The sequence below is a fragment of the Anomaloglossus baeobatrachus genome, chromosome 12 (genome assembly GCF_048569485.1).
Source record: "Anomaloglossus baeobatrachus isolate aAnoBae1 chromosome 12, aAnoBae1.hap1, whole genome shotgun sequence".
NCBI lineage: Eukaryota > Metazoa > Chordata > Amphibia > Anura > Aromobatidae > Anomaloglossus > Anomaloglossus baeobatrachus.
Genome location: NC_134364.1, coordinates 126066765 through 126094440, shown reverse-complemented (window position 1 = coordinate 126094440; position 27676 = coordinate 126066765). Strand labels below are relative to the sequence as shown.

General features: G+C 50.7%; 1 protein-coding gene across 5 annotated transcripts in view; it reads left to right on the top strand.

Annotated features, from left to right (window-relative positions):
• The window catches only part of SEMA4A (semaphorin 4A), a 105665-nt gene extending 81466 nt beyond the window's left edge, over positions 1 to 24199 (top strand). For all 5 annotated transcript variants that reach the window (XM_075330961.1, XM_075330957.1, XM_075330959.1 and 2 more), the window contains exons 2-15: positions 3882 to 4021; positions 5057 to 5217; positions 6730 to 6789; positions 7051 to 7149; positions 7677 to 7788; positions 7933 to 8049; positions 9417 to 9556; positions 9640 to 9812; positions 12512 to 12662; positions 18250 to 18439; positions 18565 to 18686; positions 18803 to 18966; positions 19041 to 19150; positions 23056 to 24199. In XM_075330961.1, coding sequence (XP_075187076.1) covers positions 3931 to 4021; positions 5057 to 5217; positions 6730 to 6789; positions 7051 to 7149; positions 7677 to 7788; positions 7933 to 8049; positions 9417 to 9556; positions 9640 to 9812; positions 12512 to 12662; positions 18250 to 18439; positions 18565 to 18686; positions 18803 to 18966; positions 19041 to 19150; positions 23056 to 23699 — 2334 coding nt within the window. In that variant the 5' untranslated portion in view covers positions 3882 to 3930 and the 3' untranslated portion in view covers positions 23700 to 24199. The remainder of the gene's footprint in view (positions 1 to 3881; positions 4022 to 5056; positions 5218 to 6729; positions 6790 to 7050; positions 7150 to 7676; positions 7789 to 7932; positions 8050 to 9416; positions 9557 to 9639; positions 9813 to 12511; positions 12663 to 18249; positions 18440 to 18564; positions 18687 to 18802; positions 18967 to 19040; positions 19151 to 23055) is intronic.
• The last annotated feature ends 3477 nt before the right edge of the window (positions 24200 to 27676 follow it).

Below are 27676 nucleotides of genomic sequence, written 5' to 3'. Positions count from 1 at the left end.
GAGGGCTCATAGTCTACAGGAGGAGAGAGGACCCTGCCCCCGGGGGCTCATAATATACAGGAGGAGAGAGGACCCTGCCCGCGAGGGCTCATAGTCTACAGGAGGAGAGAAGACCCTGCCCGCGAGGGCTCATAGTATACAGGAGGAGAGAGGACCCTGCCCGCGAGGGCTCATAGTCTACAGGAGGAGAGAGGATCCTGCCCCTGAGGGCTCATAGTATACAGGAGGAGAGAGGACCCTGCCCCCGAGGGCTCATAGTCTACAGGAGGAGAGAGGACCCTGCCCCCGGGGGCTCATAGTCTACAGGAGAAGAGAGGACCCTGCCCCCGGGGGCTCACAGTCTACAGGAGGAGAGATGACCCTGCCCCCGGGGGCTCATAGTCTACAGGAGGAGAGATGACCCTGCCCCCGGGGGCTCATAGTCTACAGGAGGAGAGATGACCCTGCCCCCGGGGGCTCATAGTCTACAGGAGGAGAGATGACCCTGCCCCCGGGGGCTCACAGTCTACAGGAGGAGAGATGACCCTGCCCCCGGGGGCTCATAGTCTACAGGAGGAGAGATGACCCTGCCCCCGGGGGCTCATAGTCTACAGGAGGAGAGATGACCCTGCCCCCGGGGGCTCATAGTCTACAGGAGGAGAGATGACCCTGCCCCCGGGGGCTCATAGTCTACAGGAGGAGAGAAGACCCTGCCTGCGAGGGCTCACAGTCTACAGGATGAGAGAAGACCCTGCCTGCGAGGGCTCACAGTCTACAGGATGAGAGAAGACCCTGCCTGCGAGGGCTCATAGTCTACAGGAGGAGAGAGGACCCTGCCCCCAGGGGCTCACAGTATACAGTTGATGGGTGAGGATACAGGAGGAGAGAGGACTCTGCCCACGAGGGATCACAGTATACAGGAGGAGACAGGACCCTTCCCACGAAGGCTCACAGTATACAGGGGATGGGTGAGGGTACAGGACGAGAGAGGACCATGCCCACGAGGGATCACAGTATACAGGAGGAGAGAGGACCCTGCCCACGAGAGCTCACAGTATACATGGGATGGGTGAGGATACAGGAGGAGAGAGGACCCTGCCCACGAGGGCTCACAGTATACAGGGGATGGGTGAGGATACAGGAGGAGAGAGGACCCTGCCCACGAGGGCTCACAGTATACAGGGGATGGGTGAGGGTACAGGACGAGAGAGGACCCTGCCCACGAGGGCTCACAGTATAGAGGGGATGGGTGAGGATATAGGAGGAGAGAGGACCCTGCCCACGAGGGCTCACAGTATAGAGGGGATGGGTGAGGATACAGGAGGAGAGAGGACCCTGCTTACGAGGGCTCACAGTCTACAGGGGATGGATGAGGGTACAGGACGAGAGAAGACCCTGCCCACGAGGGCTCACAGTCTACAGGGGATGGGTGAGGGTACAGGACGAGAGAAGACCCTGCCCACGAGGGATCACAGTATACAGGAGGAGACAGGACCCTGCCCACGAGGGCTCACAGTATAGAGGGGATGGGTGAGGATACAGGAGGAGAGAGGACCATGCCCACGAGGGCTCACAGTCTACAGGGGATGGGTGAGGGTACAGGACAAGAGAGGACCATGCCCATGAGGGATCACAGTATAGAGGGGATGGGTGAGGATACAGGAGGAGAGACGACCCTGCTTACGAGGGCTCACAGTCTACAGGGGATGGGTGAGGGTACAGGACGAGATAGGACCCTGCCCACGAGGGATCACAGTATAGAGGGGATGGGTGAGGATACAGGAGGAGAGAGGACCCTACTTATGAGGGCTCACAGTCTACAGGGGATGGGTGAGGGTACAGGACGAGAGAGGACCCTGCCCACGAGGGATCACAGTATACAGGAGGAGACAGGACCCTGCCCATGAGGGCTTACAGTATAGAGAGGATGGGTGAGGATACAGGAGGAGAGAGGATCATGCCCACGAGGGCTCACAGTCTACAGGAGGAGATAGGACCCTGCCCACGAGGGCTCACAGTATAGAGGGGATGGAGGAGGATACAGGAGGAGAGAGGACCCTGCCCACGAGGGATCACAGTCTACAGGGGATGGGTGAGGGTACAAGATGAGAGAGGACCATGCCCACGAGGGATCACAGTCTACAGGAGGAGAGAGGATCCTGCCCACGAGGGCTCACAGTATACAGGGGATGGGTGAGGGTACAAGATGAGAGAGGACCATGCCCACGAGGGATCACAGTCTACAGGAGGAGCGAGGATCCTGCTTATGAGGGCTCACAGTCTACAGGGGATGGAGGAGGATACAGGAGGAGAGAGGACCCTGCCCACGAGGGCTCACAGTCTACAGGGGATGTGTGGGGATACAGTAGGTGAGGGCGGAGATGGTCGTGTGGCGCTAAAGTGGACTGAGGATTACGGCAGGTTGTAGGCTTGTCGGGAGAGGTGGGTCTTCAGGTTCCTTCTGAAGCTTTCCATGGTAGGTCAGAGTCTTGTATCCAGAGTATGGGGGAGGCGTGGGAGAAACCTTGGATGCGATTGTGAGTAGAGGAGAGAGGATCTGAGGTTGCGTGCAGGTAGGTACCGGGAGACTAGGTCACAGATGTAAGGAGGAGACGGGTTGTGGATGGCTTTGTATGTCATGGTTAGTGTTTATTATATGGGCACATTATGTGGTAATACTTGGATTAGTGTATGGGTTATTATATGGGCACCATGTGTGATGGTATTTGGGTAATTTATGGATTATTAATGGGCACATGTAGTAGAATTTTGGTAGTATTATATGGGCACCATGTGCGGTAGATTTCCATAGTGTATGGAGTATTATATGGGCACCATGTGTGATGCTATTTGGATAGTTTACAGATTATTATATGGGCACCACAAGTGGCATTTCTTTGGTAGTGTTATATGGGAACCATGTACAGTAGAATTGGAGTATTATATGAGCACCACATGCAGTATTATTCTGATATCACATGGATACTTTATATGGACACCACAAGTGGTATTGTTTTGGTACTGTTATAGGGGCATCATGTGTATTACAGTAGACTATGGGGTATTATATGGGCAGCACACACAGACCTATTTTGGTAGCCTACGGAGTGTTATATGGACACTACCTGCGATAGTATTTGGAGTATTTTGCAGCACGCTCCCCTCCCCCACTGTAGACACTTCTTCTTTACTGGAAACCACAGCAGAACCGCAGTGACATCAGTGATACGAGAACGGAGCCATATAACCATCGTGTGCCGCCACACCGTCCCCATCATGGGACCTGTCTGCTGCTGCCAGTGTCAGACGCCATTTCAACATCATATTCAATGTAAATGAGTAAACTCTCTCTGGATTCAGCCGGCGCCACCATATTGGTGCCCATCATACCCACATGGTCTCTGGCTGCAGCCTTCGGTTATCACATCACTATGGGACCCGGCGCCATTGAAGACTGTGATATAAGGGGCTTGGATATATAATGGCCGCTATATAAGCAAGGACCTGATGATAATGTCACCAGAGTCTCAATAACATGACCCATAATCCTCCATAGTGACACCTATATGACGGATTGTCACAGTCTTATCCTACAAGCATGTTATATTGTACGGCCGCCCGCCATCGAAACATAGAACTGGAGTATTTCCCCCTGGAGAGACCCCACAACATCCGCCATAAAGAGGAATAGAAGCGCTTCCTTCCCCATTTACATCAATAGCAGCAAAACAACCTGCAGAGCATCGCACCGCTGCCCGGCACATACACATACATCGGTCAGGGAGAGGTGCGATACTCTGTCTATTGCTACCGCTACCTCATTACAGATACATTGTGAGATATTTGGCAGATTTGGTGCAACTTTGGCAAAAGGGGTCACTTACTTTCCCCTCTCTCCACAGATCTGGGATATAAGTAATACTTGGGGCTTGTGATCGTCCTCTTGTCGTCATGCCCCCCTGGGTGGTCAGTCAGTGGTTGGTGCTGGTGCTGCTGAACTATGCCGGCGCGGAGCCTGTGCCCAGAATCGCCTTCCAGCGAGGTAAGTGGCACATCCGATTCCTGGGAAAGCTGGGACAGCCAATAGGGACTTCATTGCATCACGCATTCAGGGACTCAACTTCTGGAAAACTATATTCATGGCCTTTGAGGAAGTCTTTTTTTTGTGGGACAGGTCTCTGAGGGGCTGTTTCCCTGGAGGACCAGGTCTCTGAGGGGCTGTTTTCCAGGAGGACCAGGTCTCTGAGGGGCTGTTTTCCAGGAGGACCAGGTCTCTGAGGGGCTGTTTTCCTAGAGGACCAGGTCTCTGAACAGCTGTTTTCTCTGAGGGGCTGTTTCCCTGGCGGATGAGTTCTCTGAGGGGCTGTTTCCCTGGCGGATAAGTTCTCTCAGGGGCTGTTTCCCTGGAGGAGCAGATCTCTGAGGGTCTGTTTTTCTCGAGGACCAGGTTTCTCAGGAGCTGTTTTCCTGGACGACCAGGTCTCCAAGGGCTTTTGTTTCTTTGGAAAACCAGGTCTCTGAGGGGCTGTTTCTTTGGAGGACGAGGTCTCCAAGGGCCTGTTTCTTTGGAAGACCAGATTTCTTAGAGCCTCTTTCCATGGAGGACCAGGTCTCCAAGGGGCTGTTTCCCTGGAGGACCAGGTCTCTGAGGGACAGTTTTCCTGGGAGACCAGATCTCGGGACTGTTTCTCTGGAGGACCATGTCTCTGAGGGACTATTTCTATGGAGGACCAGTTCCCTCAGCGACTATGGCCTCTGAGGACCAGGCCTCTGAGAGACTGTTTCCCTGGAGAACCAGACCTATGTGTTACTTTTTCCCTGGAGAACCAGGTCTCTGTTTGTTTCTTACTCTGGTACTAGAAGTGATCACAGTCTCAGGTCTCATCACCCGCAGAAAGTCCCTGGAAAACCAGAAGAACAGGTTTTCTCATGTGATATTTCACCGGAGGGTCATGGTGGTTACCTGTGTAAAGTTGATAAACATGTGAGGAACATGTGTCTGAGTCAGCTTATGCCCTCCCCAGGGTAACCAGTAGCAGGTGTCATTATTGTAATACCTCTGCTGCCTGTGTCTTAGGTGACCCATCCAGATCAATCAACATCTTCAGTAGAAGTGACATCCAGCACTATGACCGGCTCCTGCTCTCCGAGGACAGGGAAACACTGTATGTGGGCGCCAGGGACAACATCCTTGCCTTCAACATGAAGGATCCTGGGAACCTCAGGCTGACGGGAGAGGTAAGACCCTGACCTATACTGTGAGAACAGTGCCTTTGATGGACCATATTCTTTGAGAGACTGCTTCTCTGGATGACCATGTCTCTGAGGGTCTGTTTCTCCAGAGGACTATGTCTCTGATAGACTGCTTCTATGGAGGAACATGCCTTTAGTGGAGTGTTTTTATGAATGGTCTTTTTGGTGGACTATATTTCTAGAGTACTTTGACTCTGGGGGCTGTTTCTCTGGAGTGCTAGTCTTTTGAGAAGACTTTGTTTTTAAGTACCAATTTCCTAAAATTTCTCTGGAGGACTCTGTCTTCGAGGAAATACTGATGATTGTGCCTGTTTCTTTGAAGGACTGTGTCTCCACAGGACCATGTCTAAAGGGTATGAATTCTCTTGAGAACAGTTTTTCCAAGGGATTGTTTATTTGGAGCATTGTTTCTCTGGAGGACTGTTTCTCATGAGGACTATTTCTCATCAGGACTGTTTCTCATGAGGACTATTTCTCATGAGGGAAGTTTCTCTGGAGGACTATTTCTCATGAGGGCGGTTTCTCTGGAGGACAGTTTCTCTGGAGGACAGTTTCTCTGGAGGACAGTTTCTCTGGAGGACAGTTTCTCTGGAGGACAGTTTCTCTGGAGGACAGTTTCTCTGGAGGACTATTTCTCATGAGGGCGGTTTCTCATGAGGGCGGTTTCTCTGGAGGACAGTTTCTCTGGAGGACTATTTCTCATGAGGGCGGTTTCTCTGGAGGGCGGTTTCTCTGGAGGGCGGTTTCTCTGGAGGACTGTTTCTCATGAGGACTGTCGCATGAGGGCGGTTTCTCTGGAGGACTGATTCTGTAGAGGGCTATTTCTCTGGAGGACTATTTCTCATGAAGGCGGTTTCTCTGGAGGACTGTTTCCCTTGAGGACTGTTTCCCTTGAGGACCGTTTCCCTGGAAGACCGTTTCCCTGGAGGACTATTTCTCCGGAGGACTATTTCTCTGGAGGACTATGTCTCATGAGGGTGGTTTCTCTGGAGGACTGTTTCCGTGGAGGGCTGTTTCTCTGGAGGACTATTTCTCATGAGGGCGGTTTCTCTGGAGGACTATTTCTCATGAGGACTGTTTCTCTGGAGGACTGTTTCTCTGGAGGACTGTTTTTCTGGAGGACTGTTTCTCTGGAGGACTGTGTCTCATGAGGACTGTGTCTCTGGAGGACTGTGTCTCTGGAGGACTGTTTCTCTAGAGGACTGTTTCTCTGGAGGACTGTTTCTCTGGAGGACTGTGTCTCTGGAGGACTATTTCTCATGAGGGCTGTTTCTCTGGAGGACTGTGTCTCTGGAGGACTATTTCTCATGAGGACTGTTTCTCTGGAGGACTGTTTCCCTGGAGGACTGTGTCTCTGGAGGACTGTGTCTCTGGAGGAATGTGTCTCTGGAGGAATGTGTCTCTGGAGGACTGCTGTGTTTTACAAGGCTGTATTATAGCGCATTACGGTATATAGGCCCTAATCACCATTTCTTTCTCATACGTCTATTCCGTCAGATTTCCTGGGCTTCTAAACGCGATCAGATTGAAAACTGTAAATCGAAGGCGCGGAAAGAGGTGAGAACCTTATAAACGCATGTGATGCCATATATGAAGACATAGGCTACAGGACATGGTCACACGGGGACCTCTAACACCGCACACAGACCCCTGCCCTCTAAGTACGCAGTGTATGAGAACCATAGGGGCACTTTAGTACCAAACCTAATGCCAGACACAACAGCGACACCTAGAGGTCAATATAGGAAATGAAGAATCCACATGCAACAGCGACACCTAGAGGTAAATGTAAATTCAGACAATTTTTTATCTTTTTAGGGTGAATGTCTGAATTTTATCCGAATTCTGCTCCATTTAAATGCCACTCACCTGTACGTCTGTGGGACCAACGCCTTCTGCCCAAACTGCACCTATGTGGTAAGTCCCTGCACCCCTCTGCCAGATTCCTGCTATGGCCGGATGTAGGAACGGGCCCTGATTGGACATAGTCTGCAGCGCTGCAATAACAGGCGTAGGCCCAGTACTGCCAGCAGAAGAGCTGATAACAGAGGAAAAAAGCTCACCCTGACACAGATATAATATATTTAGTGATGAAAGCGTCGGCGTTACTCACACACCGCACCGCTCCTATAATTACACCAGAGGGCGGTTAATCAGTAAATTGCGGCTCTGACAATTTAACTAATTACTCTCCGCAATTAAACGTTAACATGAAAGAAGCTCCGTGACTTCATCAGCCCTGACACGAGGAGCTGACAATCTAATCATCGTATTACGAGCTTTTGACCTCTAGGTCTGTAGTCTGGAGGCACACGGCTCAATCCTGGACCAAAGAGCTTACAATCCATCATTGTCTTATGAGTCGTAGGGCTTCAGGTTCATAGTGTGAAAGCCGTGGAGTCAATTCTGGCTCAAAGAGCTGACAATCTGTTTGTGGATTTTAGGACCTGAACACGTTTTCTTTACTGCTCAACCATCAGAATGAGACGCTAGCGTTTGAGTCCAAGGGTCAGTCGCCCTTCGACCCTGAGCACACCCACACGGGCGTAATGGTCGGTAAGTAGGGCGGGAATCCGGAGGGGGCACCATGATAGTTCTATCTGCCTCTGGATAAGCTGGATGACTACTGATGCCGTGTCCCCCTTACCCAGCTTTCCAGCCATTGTATGTCCTGATAGTCCTCATCCTTTCTCCTTGTAGATGGGGAGCTGTATACTGGAACCATGAACAACTTCAGAGGAAACGAGCCCATCATCCTGAGGAGCCTGGGCCCCCTGCCGCCCCTGAAGACCGACGCCTCTCTGGGCTGGCTGCACTGTATGAAATAATCAGCCTTACAGGGGACCCCCACCCCAAATGCTTTATCATTCATGTCCTGCACCTGTTAACCCCTTAACGACCACGGGCAGTTATCTTACGTCCTAGCGGCGATCAGCGCACATGGCAGCTGATTTGTACAGCTGACATGTGTGCCTGCTAGGCACGAGCAGTATCGCTATCCGACCATGCCTATTAACCCCTTCAATGGTGTCAATATGTGACAGCGCTATTATAATAGCGATCACGCTATAACTTTACTCACAGGCTGATACCGGAAGTCACGTAACGTGATCACGTGGATCCGGTGGTTGTCATGGTAGCACATGGCATGTGATGGCTCCTGTGCTCACGTCACTCAGGTCCTGTAAGAAACAGCCGAGTGCTGCTTATTACAAGAGATGATCATTTCTCCCGGTCTGAGCGATGCTGCTCTGATCGGGAGAAAGAAATGAGCGATCAGACTGCTGATTGTTATAGCCCCATAGGGGACCTGGTAAAATAAAAAAAAAAAAGTTTTAAAAATGTAAAAATAATAATAAAAACCCTAAAAGTTCAAATCACTTCCCTTTCGCCCCATTGAAAATTAAAGGGTTAAAAAAATAAAAATATACTGTACACACATTTGGTATTGCCGCGTTCAGAAATACCCGATCAAAATATAAAATCAATTAATCTGATCAGTAAACGGCGTAGCGGCAATAAAAAGTCCAAACGCCAAAATTACAAATTTCGTGCTAAATGAAATAACAGGCGATCAAAACGTAGCATCTGTGCAAGAATGGTGCCATTAAAAAACGACAGTTCCAGTTGCACGAAATAAGCCGTCACTGAGCCATAGATCGCGAAAAATGAGAACGCTATGGGTCGCGGAATATGGAGCAAAACGTGCGCCACTTTTTTCATACAAACTTCTGATTTTTATTTCACCCCTTATATAAAAGTAACCCTATACATGTTTGGTGTCTACGAACTTGCACCGACCTGAGCCATCACACCCACACATCAGTTTTATCATATAGTGAACACATTGAATGAAATATCTCAAAAACAATCGTGAAATTACACTTTTTTTGCAATTTTTCCACACTTGGAGTTTTTTGCCATTTTTCATTACACTATATGGTAAAATTCATGGTTTTGTTTAAAAGTACAGCTCGTTCCGCAAAAAACAAGCCCTCATATGGCCAGATTGACTGAAAAATAAAAACGTTACGTCTCTCGAAAGAAGAATGGCAAAAAAACGGAAAGCGCAAAATCAGCCGGTCGGGAAGGGGTTAAGGGGGAAGGGGGAGAGGGGAAGGGGTGCTTGTCCTGTGAGCGGCAGGCGGAGCGCCCCCTACAGTCATTATTTCTCTCTCTGTTAGCGGATGCCTCGTTCGCGGGGTCCTTCTACATCCAGGCCCCAGACTCGGCCGGGAAGGTGTACTTCTTTTTTGAGGAAACCGGGAAAGAGTTTGATTTCTTTGACAAGGTGATGGTGTCCAGAGTTGCCCGCGTGTGCAAGGTGATTATCAGTGACGGACGGAACAGTGTGCAGCACTATTTATATTCACGATTGCAGTAAACAGTCTTCCATTATCATTCCAGGACGATGTCGGAGGAGACAAGGTTCTACAGAAAAAATGGACAACGTTCCTCAAAGCCCAACTGGTCTGTAACTACAAGCAAAACTTCCCCTTCAATGTCATCCGTCACGTGGCGCTGCTCAATCCAGAAGACCCGCAAAACACTGTGTTCTACGGTGTATTCAACTCCCAGTGGTGAGTGGCACATAACTGGCGGTATTATTTGTGTGTGTACATATGAGGCAGTATTATAGTAGTTATATTATTGTACATATGAGGCAGTATTATAGTAGTTATATTCTTGTACATAGGAGGCAGTATTATAGTAGTTATATTCTTGTATATAGGGGCAGTATTATAGTAGTTATATTCTTGTACATAGGGGGCAGTATTATAGTAGTTATATTCTTGTACATAGGCGCAGTATTATAGTAGTTATAGTCTTGTACATAGGAGCAGTATTATAGTAGTTATATTCTTGTATATAGGGGCAGTATTATAGTAGTTATATTCTTGTACATAGGAGCAGTATTATAGTAGTTGTATTCTTGTACATAGGGGCAGTATTATAGTAGTTATATTCTTGTACATAGGGGCAGTATTATAGTAGTTATATTCTTGTACATAGGGGCAGTATTATAGTAGTTATATTCTTGTACATAGGGGCAGTATTATAGTAGTTATATTCTGGTACATAGGGGGCAGTATTATAGTAGTTATATTCTTGTACATAGGGGTCAGTATTATAGTAGTTATATTCTTGTATATAGGGGGCAGTATTATAGTAGTTATATTCTTGTACATAGGGGCAGTATTATAGTAGTTATATTCTTCTATATAGGGGGCAGTATTATAGTAGTTATATTCTTGTACATAGGGGTAGTATTATAGTAGTTATATTCTTGTACATAGGGGGCAGTATTATAGTAGTTATATTCTGGTACACAGGGGGCAGTATTATAGTAGTTATATTTTTGTACATAGGGGCAGTATTATAGTAGTTATATTCTTGTACATAGGGGGCAGTATTATAGTAGTTATATTCTGGTACATAGGGGGCAGTATTATAGTAGTTATATTCTTGTACATAGGGGGCAGTATTATAGTAGTTATATTCTTGTACATAGGAGCAGTATTATAGTAGTTATATTCTTGTACATAGGGGACAGTATTATAGTAGTTATATTCTTGTACATAGGAGCAGTATTATAGTAGTTATATTCTTGTACATAGGGGACAGTATTATAGTAGTTATATTCTTGTACATAGGAGCAGTATTATAGTAGTTATATTCTTGTACATAGGAGCAGTATTATAGTAGTTATATTCTTGTACATAGGAGCAGTATTATAGTAGTTATATTCTTGTACATAGGGGCCGTATTATAGTAGTTATATTCTTGTACATAGGGGGCAGTATTATAGTAGTTATATTCTTGTACATAGGGGCAGTATTATAGCAGTTATATTCTTGTACATAGGGGACAGTATTATAGTAGTTATATTCTTGTACATAGGAGCAGTATTATAGTAGTTATATTCTTGTACATAGGAGCAGTATTATAGTAGTTATATTCTTGTACATAGGGGCAGTATTATAGTAGTTATATTCTTGTACATAGGGGACAGTATTATAGTAGTTATATTCTTGTACATAGGAGCAGTATTATAGTAGTTATATTCTTGTACATAGGAGCAGTATTATAGTAGTTATATTCTTGTACATAGGAGCAGTATTATAGTAGTTATATTCTTGTACATAGGAGCAGTATTATAGTAGTTATAATCTTGTACATAGGGGCAGTAATTACAATACTTGGTGATGTTTAGTGAAATAACTGCAGCTTTGGTTATTTTCCTTCGTACATTCTGCAGGGGGTGACACATTTTCTAGATCACAGAACACATGGATTGGTTGCGTTGCCTGATGGGGGATGTAGTGAGGATAATATAGAGCGGTTTTGGGTTGTCGCCCCCTTGTGGTGACTGTCAGTAGTGAAAGGCATTTCAGCACAATTTCTGGACGGGTAATGAATAGTGAGACACTGGAGGCCATTGCTGTGATGAGGGTTGCGCTGTCCCTCGTGGATCTGTACATTCAGGTTATTATCAATTGTCTGATGTCATCCAATATTAAAGTGTCACTAATAACAAAGCGCTCACTGCTCCGTGATCAATAATCTGCAGGAATCACTAACGGCGGCCATACTTACTGCCAATCAATGGAAATGAGCAGATATACATGTGCCTTAAGGCCACGTCTCACTAAGCAACATCGCTGCTGAGGCACGACCTGCTAGCGCTGTCGCTGTGTGTGACATCCAGCAACACCCCGGCCCCTGCTGTGAGGTCGTTGGTTGTTGCTGAATGTCCTGGGCCATTATTTAGTTGTTGCTGTCCCGCTGTGAAGCACAGATCGCTGTGTGTGACAGCGAGACAGCAACAACTAATGTGCAGGAGCAGGAGCCGGCTTCTGCGGACGCTGGTAACCACGATAAACACCGGGTAACCAAGAAGCCCTGTCCTTGGTTACCCGATATTTACCTTAGTTACCAAGCGCAGCATGCTTCCACGTGTAGCGCCGCTCCAGCGATCCCTGCCAGGTCAGGCTGCTGGTGGGATCGCTGGAGCGTCATGTGACATCTCACCAGCGACCTCCTAGCAACTTACCAGCGATCCCTATCAGGTTGTATCGTTGTTGGGATCGCTGGTAAGTTGTTTAGTGTGACTGGGCCTTTAGCCCTACCTAAAATCAGCTCTGCAGCCACTGTATCTAATCCTATATTGATGAGATGTGTATCTAATCTTGTGTGTGATACTGTCTGCTTAGTTGTGTATCTCATCTTATTACATGTGATTCTATGTCCTGAGCCTCTGCATATTCGCCCCTTGCAGGCAGGTTGGGGGCTCCAGCTCCTCGGCCGTCTGCTCCTTCAGGCTGAGGGACATTGAGGCGGCTTTCAATGGAAACTACAAGGAGCAGAATAAAGAAAGTTCTAAGTGGACACGATACACGGGCCCGGTGTCCAGTCCCCGGCCCGGCAGTGTGAGTATTACAGCATCACTCCCATCATGCCCCGTCACTCCCATCATGTCCCGTCACTCCCATCATGCCCCGTCACTCCCATCATGCCCCGTCACTCCCATCATGCCCCGTCACTCCCATCATGCCCCGTCACTCCCATCATGCCCCGTCACTCCCATCATGCCCCGTCACTCCCATCATGCCCCGTCACTCCCATCATGTCCCCTCACCCCCATCATGTCCCCTCACCCCCATCATGTCCCCTCACCCCCATCATGTCCCCTCACCCCCATCATGTCCCCTCACCCCCATCATGTCCCCTCACCTCCATCATGTCCCCTCACCCTCATCATGTCCCCTCACTCCCATCATCTCAGCCTTCAGGTGGCTTTTCATTTCACAACTATCCTTTAATGGGAAGATGTCGTGTTTTTTTATTTGTGTAATAATAATAGTGATTATGGAATCAATTATTTTTAGTACAAAATTAAATTCACTGTTTATTTAGTTTTTATTTAGTTCTGTTTTTACTGAAGCACTGGGGGCGGCCATCTTGGAGTAATGACACTTGCTCACCTCACATATGGCAGCTCCCAGCGCATTGTGTGTGATAGTCGGGCTCGGACCCCCTAGACTTGACACACCTGGAGCCCCCTGCTGTCAGCTGAATACGCCCCCTGGGTTGTCCAGATCACAGCTCTGGGAGGAGACTGCCGCCATCTTTGTGGAGCCCACAGCGTATGCTGTGAGCTGCACTTTCCCCTGTCGCCCGCTCTGGCTGGGGTGAGTACCGGTGCTGGGCAGCAGTGATTGCATGGTAACTGATCCTGGTGTGCTGCTCCCCACATGTGCTCACCTCAGGCCTCCGCTCCTAGCAGCTCCTCACTGCTCTGTGCTGTGATCACTGACAGGACCGGCTGCCGGGGGCGGAGCTCTGAGGTGAGTGCATGCGGGGTGGGAGCGGTGATCGCAGTGTGACATCTGTAGTGCTGTGCCGCTTAGGCTGCAGATCACCCCTCGTCACCTCCGATCCCGGCCAGCAGCACAGTATATGGGGGCAAAGTATTTGGAGCATGGGATACAGTGGGGCGCAGTTTACTGTGAGGCACGGGATACAGTGGGGCGCAGTATACAGTGGGGCATAGTATACAGTGGGGCACGGGATACAGTGGGGCATAGTATACAGTGGGGCGCAGTATACAGTGGGGCGCAGTATACAGTGGGGCATAGTATACAGTGGGGCACGGGATACAGTGGGGCGCAGTATACAGTGGGGCACGGGATACAGTGGGGCGCAGTATACAGTGGGGCACGGGATACAGTGGGGTACGGGATACAGTGGGGCGCAGTATACAGTGGGGCACGGGATACAGTGGGGCATAGTATACAGTGGGGCACGGGCTACAGTGGGGCGCAGTATACAGTGGGGCATGGGATACAGTGGGGCACGGGATACAGTGGGGCGCAGTATACAGTGGGGCATGGGATACAGTGGGGCACGGGATACAGTGGGGCGCAGTATACAGTGGGGCATGGGATACAGTGGGGCACGGGATACAGTGGAGCACGGGATACAGTGGGGCGCAGTATACAGTGGGGCACGGGATAGAGTGGGGCGCAGTATACAGTGGGGTACGGGATACAGTGGGGCACGGGATACAGTGGGGCACGAGATACAGTGGGGCGCAGTATACAGTGGGGCACGGGATACAGTGGGGCATAGTATACAGTGGGGCACGGGATACAGTGGGGCACGGGATACAGTGGGGCATGGGATACAGTGGGGCGCAGTATACAGTGGGGCATAGTATACAGTGGGGCGCAGTATACAGTGGGGCACGGGATACAGTGGGGCATAGTATACAGTGGGGCACGGGATACAGTGGGGCGCGGTATACAGTGGGGCACGAGATACAGTGGGGCGCGGTATACAGTGGGGCACGAGATACAGTGGGGCACGGGATACAGTGGGGCGCAGTATACAGTGGGGCACGGGATACAGTGGGGTGCAGTATACAGTGGGGCACGGGATACAGTAGGGCGCAGTATACAGTGGGGCATGGGATACAGTGGTAACAGTATACAGTGGGGCACGGGATACAGTGGGGCGCAGTACACAGTGGGGCATGGGATACAGTGGGGCACGGGATACAGTGGGGCACGGGATACAGTGGGGCACGGGATACAGTGGGGCGCAGTATACAGTGGGGCGCAGTATACAGTGGGGCATAGTATACAGTGGGGCGCAGTATACAGTGGGGCACGGGATACAGTGGGGCGCAGTATACAGTGGGGCACGGGATACAGTGGGGCGCGGTATACAGTGGGGCACGAGATACAGTGGGGCGCAGTATACAGTGGGGCACGGGATACAGTGGGGCGCAGTATACAGTGGGGCATGGGATACAGTGGGGTGCAGTATACAGTGGGGCACGGGATACAGTGGGGCATAGTATACAGTGGGGCACGGGATACAGTGGGGCGCGGTATACAGTGGGGCACGAGATACAGTGGGGCGCGGTATACAGTGGGGCACGAGATACAGTGGGGCGCAGTATACAGTGGGGCACGGGATACAGTGGGGCGCAGTATACAGTGGGGCACGGGATACAGTGGGGTGCAGTATACAGTGGGGCACGGGATACAGTAGGGCGCAGTATACAGTGGGGCATGGGATACAGTGGGAGCAGTATACAGTGGGGCCCGGGATACAGTGGGGCGCAGTACACAGTGGGGCATGGGATACAGTGGGAGCAGTATACAGTGGGGCATAGTATACAGTGGGGCGCAGTATACAGTGGGGCACGGGATACAGTGGGGCGCAGTATACAGTGGGGCATGGGAAACAGTGGGGCATAGTATACAGTGGGGCGCAGTATACAGTGGGGCATAGTATACAGTGGGGCGCAGTATACAGTGGGGCACGGGATACAGTGGGGCGCAGTATACAGTGGGGCACGGAATACAGTGGGGCATAGTATACAGTGGGGCACGGGATACAGTGGGGCGCGGTATACAGTGGGGCACGAGATACAGTGGGGCGCAGTATACAGTGGGGCGCAGTATACAGTGGGGCATGGGATACAGTGGGGTGCAGTATACAGTGGGGCACGGGATACAGTGGGGCACGGGATACAGTGGGGCATGGGATACAGTGGGGTGCAGTATACAGTGGGGCACGGGATACAGTGGGGCATAGTATACAGTGGGGCACGGGATACAGTGGGGCGCGGTTTACAGTGGGGCACGAGATACAGTGGGGCGCGGTATACAGTGGGGCACGAGATACAGTGGGGCGCAGTATACAGTGGGGCACGGGATACAGTGGGGCGCAGTATACAGTGGGGCACGGGATACAGTGGGGCACGGGATACAGTGGGGTGCAGTATACAGTGGGGCACGGGATACAGTAGGGCGCAGTATACAGTGGGGCATGGGATACAGTGGGAGCAGTATACAGTGGGGCACGGGATACAGTGGGGCGCAGTACACAGTGGGGCATGGGATACAGTGGGAGCAGTATACAGTGGGGCACGGGATACAGTGGGGCACGGGATACAGTGGGGCGCAGTATACAGTGGGGCATGGGATACAGTGGGGCGCAGTATACAGTGGGGCGCAGTATACAGTGGGGCGCAGTATACAGTGGGGCATAGTATACAGTGGGGCGCAGTATACAGTGGGGCACGGGATACAGTGGGGCGCAGTATACAGTGGGGCACGGAATACAGTGGGGCATAGTATACAGTGGGGCACGGGATACAGTGGGGCGCGGTATACAGTGGGGCACGAGATACAGTGGGGCGCAGTATACAGTGGGGCACGGGATACAGTGGGGCGCAGTATACAGTGGGGCATGGGATACAGTGGGGTGCAGTATACAGTGGGGCACGGGATACAGTGGGGCACGGGATACAGTGGGGCACGGGATACAGTGGGGCACGGGATACAGTGGGGCGCAGTATACAGTGGGGCGCAGTATACAGTGGGGCATGGGATACAGTGGGAGCAGTATACAGTGGGGCACGGGATACAGTGGGGCACGGGATACAGTGGGGCATAGTATATAGTGGGGCACGGGATACAGTGGGGAATGGGATACAGTGGGGCACGGGATACAGTGGGGCATGGGATACAGTGGGGCGCAGTATACAGTGAGGCACGAGATACAGTGGGGCGCAGTATACAGTGGGGCATGGGATACAGTGGGGCACAGGATACAGTGGGGCACGGGATACAGTGGGGCGCAGTATACAGTGGGGCACGGGATAGAGTGGGGCGCAGTATACAGTGGGGCACGGGATACAGTAGGGCGCAGTATACAGTGGGGCATGGGATACAGTGGGAGCAGTATACAGTGGGGCACGGGATACAGTGGGGCGCAGTACACAGTGGGGCATGGGATACAGTGGGAGCAGTATACAGTGGGGCACGGGATACAGTGGGGCACGGGATACAGTGGGGCGCAGTATACAGTGGGGCATGGGATACAGTGGGGCGCAGTATACAGTGGGGCATAGTATACAGTGGGGCGCAGTATACAGTGGGGCACGGGATACAGTGGGGCGCAGTATACAGTGGGGCACGGAATACAGTGGGGCATAGTATACAGTGGGGCACGGGATACAGTGGGGCGCGGTATACAGTGGGGCACGAGATACAGTGGGGCGCAGTATACAGTGGGGCATGGGATACAGTGGGGTGCAGTATACAGTGGGGCATGGGATACAGTGGGGCACGGGATACAGTGGGGCGCGGGATACAGTGGGGCACGGGATACAGTGGGAGCAGTATACAGTGGGGCACGGGATACAGTGGGGTATAGTATATAGTGGAGCACGGGATACAGTGGGGAATGGGATACAGTGGGGCGCAGTATGTAAAGGAAGGAACTCCAGCAGCAAAGTCCAAGGATAATAAAACCAAAATTCTTTATTGATTCATATTAAAAATTAGATAAAAATATCCAGACAGGGTCCTATGCAAACAGAGGACGCGTTTCGAACCAGATGGTTCTTAGTCAGTCTCTGGGGTCAGTATACAGTGGGGCACGAGATACAGTGGGGCGCAGTATACAGTGGGGCGCAGTATACAGTGGGGCGCAGTATACAGTGGGGCACGGGATACAGTGGGGCACGGGATACAGTGGGGCACGGGATACAGTTGAGAACTATGCAGCTGGCCTTGGTGACACTTTAGACATTAGGATCACTTTGTAGTCACCAACAAAATGGCTCCGCACTGTGATCCTCAACTTCATCTTCCCTTATCCTTTTGGAAACCCCCAGATTGGGAGGGGGAGGGGGAGGTGACATCACACACAGGAGAGCAGACTCCGCCCACTTTACTGCAGCTGTAATGTGAGCTGGTTCTACAGTAGTTCTGCAGCAGGATTTCAGCAGCTGCTCCCCCTAGTGTTTAAGAGTGGAAAATATCAAACTTTTAAAATTATGTTTTATATTTTGCTCAGTTAAAAACAAATATTATTTAAACAAAACATTAACACTTTACATATTTTCAGTTATTGAAAAATTGTTATATTTTTATGACCCCTTCCCTGTAATACTCTGTGCTGCTTTGTGACTGCGACCTCCGTGTTCCCCTCCAGTGCTCGGCTGGGAAGTTCTCAGACACGGATCTGAACTTCATGAAGGATCACTTCCTGATGGATGACAAGGTGTTACCTGCCGACCGGCAGCCGCTGCTCATCCAGCAGAGCGTCAGCTACACGCGCATCGCTATGGACTCGGTGGTGGCGCTGTCCGGAGAGACGTACACAGTGATGTACCTGGGCACCGGTAAGTGCCACCGCGCCGCACTCCAGAGCTCAAGATTGTGAAGGAACACCAAGGAGGAGTGATTGTTGGGGGAAACCATTTCTCACAGACGCGTCCCCCGCTCACAAGTCTCCTCTGTTCTGCAGATCGGGGGTCCGTACACAAAGTTGTATTAGTAAATAAGGGCACAGAATCGCACATCATTGAAGAAATCAACCTCCTGCCCAACGACGAGCCCATCGAGACCCTCCTACTGGAGTCTACCAAGGTGATAAACCGTCTCTCATTATAACATCATCTATTATTCTCTGTTATCAGCCACTTTTGTGGATATGTTCAGCACTATACTGAGAAACCTCATACTTTCTATGTAATCTCTTACAGAAGATGCTATACGTGGGCTCCAGAGATGGTCTCCTGCAGGTCCCCCTGACCAACTGCAGCGTCTACAGGACCTGCATAGAGTGCGTCCTAGCAAGAGACCCGTACTGTGCCTGGAGCCTGCCCAGCGGCCAGTGCCAAGGGGTGCCCTCCGCCCAGGAAAACGGGTAAGTCATGCCGAATACGTGCCCAAAACCTGGAGTTCCTACAGAAAGGACTAATACATCCTCAATATTCACAGTGAGACCTGGCTGCAAGATATCGAGGAGGGGAACCCCAACACCACCTGCTTGAGCCCCCGAGGAAGAAGCCCCCGACCTGGACACAGCACCGACAACCCACCCACAAGAGGTGATTGATGCCACCACTGAATACAAATAATGGATAGGCGGTGTTCTCAGTGATGTCACCTCTGATCTCTGGTGATGGATAGGAGGTGTTCTCAGTGATGTCACTGCTGATCTCTGGGGATGGATAGGAGGTGTTCTCAGTGATGTCACCGCTGATCTCTGGTGATGGATAGGAGGTGTTCTCAGTGATGTCACTGCTGATCTCTGGTGATGGATAGGAGGTGTTCTCAGTGATGTCACCTCTGATCTCTAGTGATGGATAGGCGGTGTTCTCAGTGATGTCACCGATGATCTCTGGTGATGGATAGGAGGTGTTCTCAGTGATGTCACGGCTGATCTCTGGTGATGGATAGGCGGTGTTCTCAGTGATGTCACCGCTGATCCCAGGTGATGGATAGGCGGTGTTCTCAGTGATGTCACCTCTGATCTCTAGTGATGGATAGGTGGTGTTCTCAGTGATGTCACCTCTGATCTCTAGTGATGGATAGGTGGTGTTCTCAGTGATGTCACCTCTGATCTCTAGTGATGGATAGGAGGCGTTCTCAGTGATGTCACCGCTGATCTCTGGTGATGGATAGGCGGTGTTCTCAGTGATGTCACCTCTGATCTCTAGTGATGGATAGGTGGTGTTCTCAGTGATGTCACTGCTGATCTCTGGTGATGGATAGGAGGTGTTCTCAGTGATGTCACCGCTGATCTCTGGTGATGGATAGGAGGCGTTCTCAGTGATGTCACTGCTGATCTCTGGTGATGGATAGGAGGTGTTCTCAGTGATGTCACCGCTGATCTCTAGTGATGGATAGGAGGTGTTCTCAGTGATGTCACCGCTGATCTCTGGTGAGGGATAGGAGGTGTTCTCAGTGATGTCACCTCTGATCTCTAGTGATGGATAGGTGGTGTTCTCAGTGATGTCACCGCTGATCTCTGGTGAGGGATAGGAGGTGTTCTCAGTGATGTCACTGCTGATCTCTGGTGATGGATAGGAGGTGTTCTCAGTGATGTCACCGCTGATCTCTGGTGATGGATAGGAGGTGTTCTCAGTGATGTCACCGCTGATCTCTAGTGATGGATAGGTGGTGTTCTCAGTGATGTCACCGCTGATCTCTGGTGATGGATAGGAGGTGTTCTCAGTGATGTCACCTCTGATCTCTAGTGATGGATAGGAGGTGTTCTCAGTGATGTCACCTCTGATCTCTAGTGATGGATAGGTGGTGTTCTCAGTGATGTCACCGCTGATCTCTGGTGATGGATAGGAGGCGTTCTCAGTGATGTCACTGCTGATCTCTGGTGATGGATAGGAGGTGTTCTCAGTGATGTCACCGCTGATCTCTGGTGATGGATAGGCGGTGTTCTCAGTGATGTCACCGCTGATCTCTGGTGAGGGATAGGAGGTGTTCTCAGTGATGTCACCTCTGATCTCTAGTGATGGATAGGAGGTGTTCTCAGTGATGTCACTGCTGATCTCTAGTGATGGATAGGCGGTGTTCTCAGTGATGTCACCGCTGATCTCTGGTGATGGATAGGAGGTGTTCTCAGTGATGTCACCGCTGATCTCTGGTGATGGATAGGAGGTGTTCTCAGTGATGTCACCGCTGATCTCTGGTGATGGATAGGCGGTGTTCACAGTGATGTCACCGCTGATCTCTGGTGATGGATAGGCGGTGTTCTCAGTGATGTCACCTCTGATCTCTAGTGATGGATAGGAGGTGTTCTCAGTGATGTCACTGCTGATCTCTGGTGATGGATAGGAGGTGTTCTCAGTGATGTCACCGCTGATCTCTGGTGATGGATAGGAGGTGTTCTCAGTGATGTCACTGCTGATCTCTGGTGATGGATAGGAGGTGTTCTCAGTGATGTCACTGCTGATCTCTGGTGATGGATAGGAGGTGTTCTCAGTGATGTCACTGCTGATCTCTAGTGATGGATAGGAGGTGTTCTCAGTGATGTCACCGCTGATCTCTAGTGATGGATAGGCGGTGTTCTCAGTGATGTCACCGCTGATCTCTGGTGATGGATAGGAGGTGTTCTCAGTGATGTCACCGCTGATCTCTGGTGATGGATAGGAGGTGTTCTCAGTGATGTCACCGCTGATCTCTGGTGATGGATAGGAGGTGTTGTCAGTGATGTCACTGCTGATCTCTGGTGATGGATAGGCGGTGTTCTCAGTGATGTCACCGCTGATCTCTGGTGATGGATAGGAGATGTTCTCAGTGATGTCACTGCTGATCTCTGGTGATGGATAGGCGGTGTTCTCAGTGATGTCACTGCTGATCTCTGGTGATGGATAGGAGGTGTTCTCAGTGATGTCACTGCTGATCTCTGGTGATGGATAGGAGGTGTTCTCAGTGATGTCACCGCTGATCTCTGGTGATGGATAGGAGTTCTCAGTGATGTCACCGCTGATCTCTAGTGATGGATAGGAGGTGTTCTCAGTGATGTCACTGCTGATCTCTGGTGATGGATAGGCGGTGTTCTCAGTGATGTCACCGCTGATCTCTGGTGATGGATAGGAGGTGTTCTCAGTGATGTCACCGCTGATCTCTGGTGATGGATAGGAGGTGTTCTCAGTGATGTCACTGCTGATCTCTGGTGATGGATAGGCGGTGTTCTCAGTGATGTCACCGCTGATCTCTGGTGATGGATAGGAGGTGTTCTCAGTGATGTCACCGCTGATCTCTGGTGATGGATAGGAGGTGTTCTCAGTGATGTCACCGCTGATCTCTAGTGATGGATAGGAGGTGTTCTCAGTGATGTCACTGCTGATCTCTGGTGATGGATAGGCGGTGTTCTCAGTGATGTCACTGCTGATCTCTGGTGATGGATAGAAGGTGTTCTCAGTGATGTCACCGCTGATCTCTGGTGATGGATAGGAGGTGTTCTCAGTGATGTCACCGCTGATCTCTAGTGATGGATAGGCGGTGTTCTCAGTGATGTCACCACTGATCTCTGGTGATGGATAGGCGGTGTTCTCAGTGATGTCACCGCTGATCTCTGGTGATGGATAGGAGGTGTTCTCAGTGATGTCACTGCTGATCTCTGGTGATGGATAGGAGGAGTTCTCAGTGATGTCACTGCTGATCTCTGGTGATGGATAGGAGGTGTTCTCAGTGATGTCACTGCTGATCTCTGGTGATGGATAGGAGGAGTTCTCAGTGATGTCACTGCTGATCTCTGCTGATGGATAGGAGGTGTTCTCAGTGATGTCACCGCTGATCTCTGGTGATGGATAGGCGGTGTTCTCAGTGATGTCACCGCTGATCTCTGGTGATGGATAGGAAGTGTTCTCAGTGATGTCACCGCTGATCTCTGGTGATGGATAGGAGGTGTTCTCAGTGATGTCACTGCTGATCTCTGGTGATGGATAGGCGGTGTTCTCAGTGATGTCACCGCTGATCTCTGGTGATGGATAGGAGGTGTTCTCAGTGATGTCACCGCTGATCTCTGGTGATGGATAGGAGGTGTTCTCAGTGATGTCACTGCTGATCTCTGGTGATGGATAGGAGGTGTTCTCAGTGATGTCACCGCTGATCTCTGGTGATGGAAAGGAGGTGTTCTCAGTGATGTCACCGCTGATCTCTAGTGATGGATAGGAGGTGTTCTCAGTGATGTCACTGCTGATCTCTGGTGATGGATAGGAGGTGTTCTCAGTGATGTCACCGCTGATCTTTGGTGATGGATAGGAGGTGTTCTCAGTGATGTCACCGCTGATCTCTGGTGATAGATAGGAGGTGTTCTCAGTGATGTCACTGCTGATCTCTGGTGATGGATAGGAGGTGTTCTCAGTGATGTCACCGCTGATCTCTGGTGATGGATAGGCGGTGTTCTCAGTGATGTCACCGCTGATCTCTGGTGATGGACAGGAGGTGTTGTTATCACAGATCTCATGATGTTATTTCTTTCTTCCAGTTGGTAACGTATCCGCTGCGTATAACTCCATCGTTGAGCTCCAGTGCCCGCGCCTGTCGTCTCTTGCCACGTACAGCTGGAAGCACTGGGGACAATCCCCGGAGAAGCAGGTGGTGACCTCCGCAGGCACTCTGGTTGTCACGGTGAAGAGGGACACTCTGGGACAGTACGAGTGCTGGGCCAATGAGAACGGCTCTCAGTTTTTGGCCGCCCAGTACTGGATCAGAGACCTCAGTGGGGTCGGCATCAGCCACAAGGACTCCTACAACCGGGACAGTAACATGGCCATCGAAAACGGTGTCCCATTTAGCAGCAATGAGCAGGACTACTACAAGCCGTTTGTAGCGGTGACGGTGCTGCTGGCGCTGACGCTGTGCGGCTGCGTGTTTCTGGCGCTGTATTCCTGGCGGGATCAGATCAAGGCAAAGAGTAAGATCCAGGGCTGCAGTACGCCCGAGTCCGAGAAACTCGCCGGCTCCAAAGTGCAGGAAAAGACCCCACTCAACGGGTTTTGCCAATATGGCCGAGAGATCACCAAGCCATGCTGTGTGCCTTGCAGAGGAGGTGGCAAGATGGACGTAGACAACAACAGCATCAATCTGACGGCCAACGGGGCTGCGGCTGACGCGGCCTCCGACGTGTGAGCCACCACCTTCATTCTGCTTCTGTACCAGCTGACAGACTGCCATTTTTATAGGAGGGGTCGTGGCGGAACTACCGGTTCCTCAATTTATGTGACTATGGTGGCCATCTGACTCCTAGACCAGTGCCACCACACTGGACCAAATAGGACTCATCGGACCATAAGCCAAGATGGCTGCCTGGAGTGGAGGGGACGACTGTTACCCCTTTATAATGTGAACCCAAGTGTACATAGAGACATGATCACTGCCAGGAGGAGCGGGCGTCCAGGGTACACCGCGCCTGCGCTGGCGGTGAATGACCAGGATCCCAGCGCCACCACGCACAAGAAGCCACGTAACACATGTGACCAAAGCTCCGAGCGTGGATGTGCAAATGTGACTGTGTGTGTGAGCAGCTATGGTGTCTGTGCCGTACCGTATCAGTATTATAGGAGCGCCGCCTGCATGACGTGTCACTGCCAGAGGGGGCGCTGTTTATATAAAAGAGAAAATCCAGATAACGAGGACGCCTCCGTGTTATTACTACACATCATAGGATTAGATACACGGCTCAGGAGACAGTATCACACATCATAGGATTAGATACACGGCTCAGGAGACAGTATCACACATCATAGGATTAGATACACGGCTCAGGAGACAGTATCACACAGGATAGGATTAGATACACGGCTCAGGAGACAGTATCACACATCATAGGATTAGATACACGGCTCAGGAGACAGTATCACACATCATAGGATTAGATACACGGCTCAGGAGACAGTATCACACAGGATAGGATTAGATACACGGCTCAGCAGACAGTATCACACATCATAGGATTAGATACACGGCTCAGGAGACAGTATCACACATCATAGGATTAGATACACAGCTCAGGAGACAGTATCACACAGGAGAGGATTAGATACACAGCTCAGGAGACAGTATCACACAGGAGAGGATTAGATACACGGCTCAGGAAACAGTATCACACAGGATAGGATTAGATACACAGCTCAGGAGACAGTATCACACAGGAGAGGATTAGATACACGGCTCAGGAGCTTGATACTCTATTCAGGTTTGGGTAGTGTTTCTCTTTTTTGTGGTCCAATATCGCCACACTGTGGACAGCAGAGGTCACTGCAGGTAAGAATGTTACTCCTAATGATGTGAAAACCTGGTATAGTGGCATTGTATAGGGGCGTGTACCCCTGGGATGGTAGCATTGTAGAGGGGCGTACTCGTACACCTTTGGGGTGATGGGATGGCGTAGGGACGTGTACCCCTTGGGTGATGGAATGATCGAGGGGTGTAAACCCTTGGGGTGATGACATTGCATAGGTGCATGTACCCCTGGGGATGTGGAATTTTAGAGGTGCGACTTCCTCTGGGACAAGAGCATTGTAGAGGGATTTATACCAATAATAATAATTTGTATTTTTTTTATTTCTATAGCACTAACATATTCTGCAGCACTTTACAATTCAGGGGAACATATTCAGTTGAAACCAGAAATTTCCATACACTATCTAAAAAGACGCATCTGCAGGTTTTTCCCTCCACTCTCTATACAGACACATCTGAAGGTTTTTCCCTCTGCTCTCTGTACAGACACATCTGCAGGTTTTTCCCTCTGCTCTTTATATAGACACATCTCCAGGTTTTTCCCTCTGCTCTCTATAAAGACACATCTGCAGGTTTTTCCCTCCGCTCTCTATACAGACACATCTGAAGGTTTTTCCCTCTGCTCTCTGTACAGACACATCTGCAGGTTTTTCCCTCTGCTCTGTATACAGACACATCTGCAGGTTTTCCCTCCGCTCTCTATACAGACACATCTGCAGGTTTTTCCCTCCGCTCTCTATACAGACACATCTGCAGGTTTTCCCTCCGCTCTCTATACAGACACATCTGCAGGTTTTTCCCTCCGCTCTCTATACAGACACATCTGCAGATGTGTCTTTTTAGATAATATATATAAACCTCTGGTTTTAACTGTACAGACAATATCAGACATTAGAGTCTCACAATTCCACAGATACAAGAGCAGTGAGGGTTCTGCTCACAAGCTGCAATCTATGAGAAAATAGCAAAGGCACAATCTGTGAATGGTAAAAGTGCTTGTATTGTATGGTCTAGCCATCAAAATAATAAGTAGGGAATTCACATAAGAAAAGAGGGGGGACCTAGGACTGAACCCCGATAGAGAGGGATAGAGGAGAGGAAGAAGAGCCGCAAATGATACAGTGAAGGAGCGGTCAGAGAGATAGGAGCAGAACCACAAAAGAGTGGCGTTCTTCAGCCCGATAGAGCAGAGCATAGTGAGGAGGAGCTGGTGATTGGAGTATAAAGAGGAGGAGCTGGTGAGCGGAGTATAGAGAGGAGGAGCTCGTGAGCGGAGTATAGAGAGGAGGAGCTGGTGAGCGGAGTATAGAGAGGAGGAGCTGGTGATTGGAGTATAGAGAGGAGGAGCTGGTGATTGGAGTATAGAGAGGAGGAGCTGGTGATTGGAGTATAGAGAGGAGGAGCTGGTGATTGGAGTATAAAGAGGAGGAGCTGGTGATTGGAGTATAAAGAGGAGGAGCTGGTGAGCGGAGTATAGAGAGGAGGAGCTGGTGAGTGGAGCATAGAGAGGAGGAGCTAGTGAGCGGAGTATAGAGAGGAGGAGCTGGTGAGCGGAGTATAGAGAGGAGGAGCTGGTGAGCGGAGTATAGAGAGGAGGAGCTGGTGAGCGGAGTATAGAGAGGAGGAGCTGGTGAGCGGAGCATAGAGAGGAGGAGCTGGTGAGCGGAGCATAGAGAGGAGGAGCTGGTGAGCGGAGCATAGAGAGGAGCTGGTGAGCGGAGCATAGAGAGGAGGAGCTGGTGAGCGGAGTATAGAGAGGAGGAGCTGGTGAGCGGAGTATAGAGAGGAGGAGCTGGTGAGTGGAGCATAGAGAGGAGGAGCTAGTGAGCGGAGTATAGAGAGGAGGAGCTGGTGAGTGGATCACAGTGAGGAGGAGCTGGTGAGCGGAGTATAAAGAGGAGGAGCTGGTGAGCGGAGTATAGAGAGGAGGAGCTGGTGAGCGGAGTATAGAGAGGAGGAGCTGGTGAGCGGAGTATAGAGAGGAGGAGCTGGTGAGCGGATCACAGTGAGGAGGAGCTGGTGAGTGGAGTATAAAGAGGAGGAGCTGGTGAGCGGAGTATAGAGAGGAGGAGCTGGTGAGCGGAGTATAGAGAGGAGGAGCTGGTGAGCGGATCACAGTGAGGAGGAGCTGGTGAGCGGATCACAGTGAGGAGGAGCTGGTGAGCGGATCACAGTGAGGAGGAGCTGGTGACCGGAGTATAGAGAGGAGGAGCTGGTGAGCGGAGTATAGAGAGGAGGAGCTGGTGAGCGGAGTATAGAGAGGAGGAGCTGGTGAGCGGATCACAGTGAGGAGGAGCTGGTGAGTGGAGTATAGAGAGGAGGAGCTGGTGAGTGGAGTATAGAGAGGAGGAGCGGGTGAGTGGAGTATAGAGAGGAGGAGCTGGTGAGTGGAGTATAGAGAGGAGGAGCTGGTGAGTGGAGTATAGAGAGGAGGAGCGGGTGAGTGGAGTATAGAGAGGAGGAGCGGGTGAGTGGAGTATAGAGAGGAGGAGCGGGTGAGTGGAGTATAGAGAGGAGGAGCGGGTGAGTGGAGTATAGAGAGGAGGAGCTGGTGAGTGGAGTATAGAGAGGAGGAGCTGGTGAGTGGAGTATAGAGAGGAGGAGCTGGTGAGTGGAGTATAGAGAGGAGGAGCTGGTGAGCGGAGCACGATGAGGAGGAGCTGGTGAGCGGAGCACGATGAGGAGGAGCTGGTGAGCGGAGCACGGTGCGGAGGAGCTGGTGAGCGGAGCAAGGTGCGGAGGAGCTGGTGAGCGGAGCAAGGTGAGGTGGAGCTGGTGATCTACAGGGCCAGATGCTCAGAGAAATCCAGGAGGATCAGCAGGGAGCAGTGACCGTTAGGGGCACTTTGCACACTACGATATCG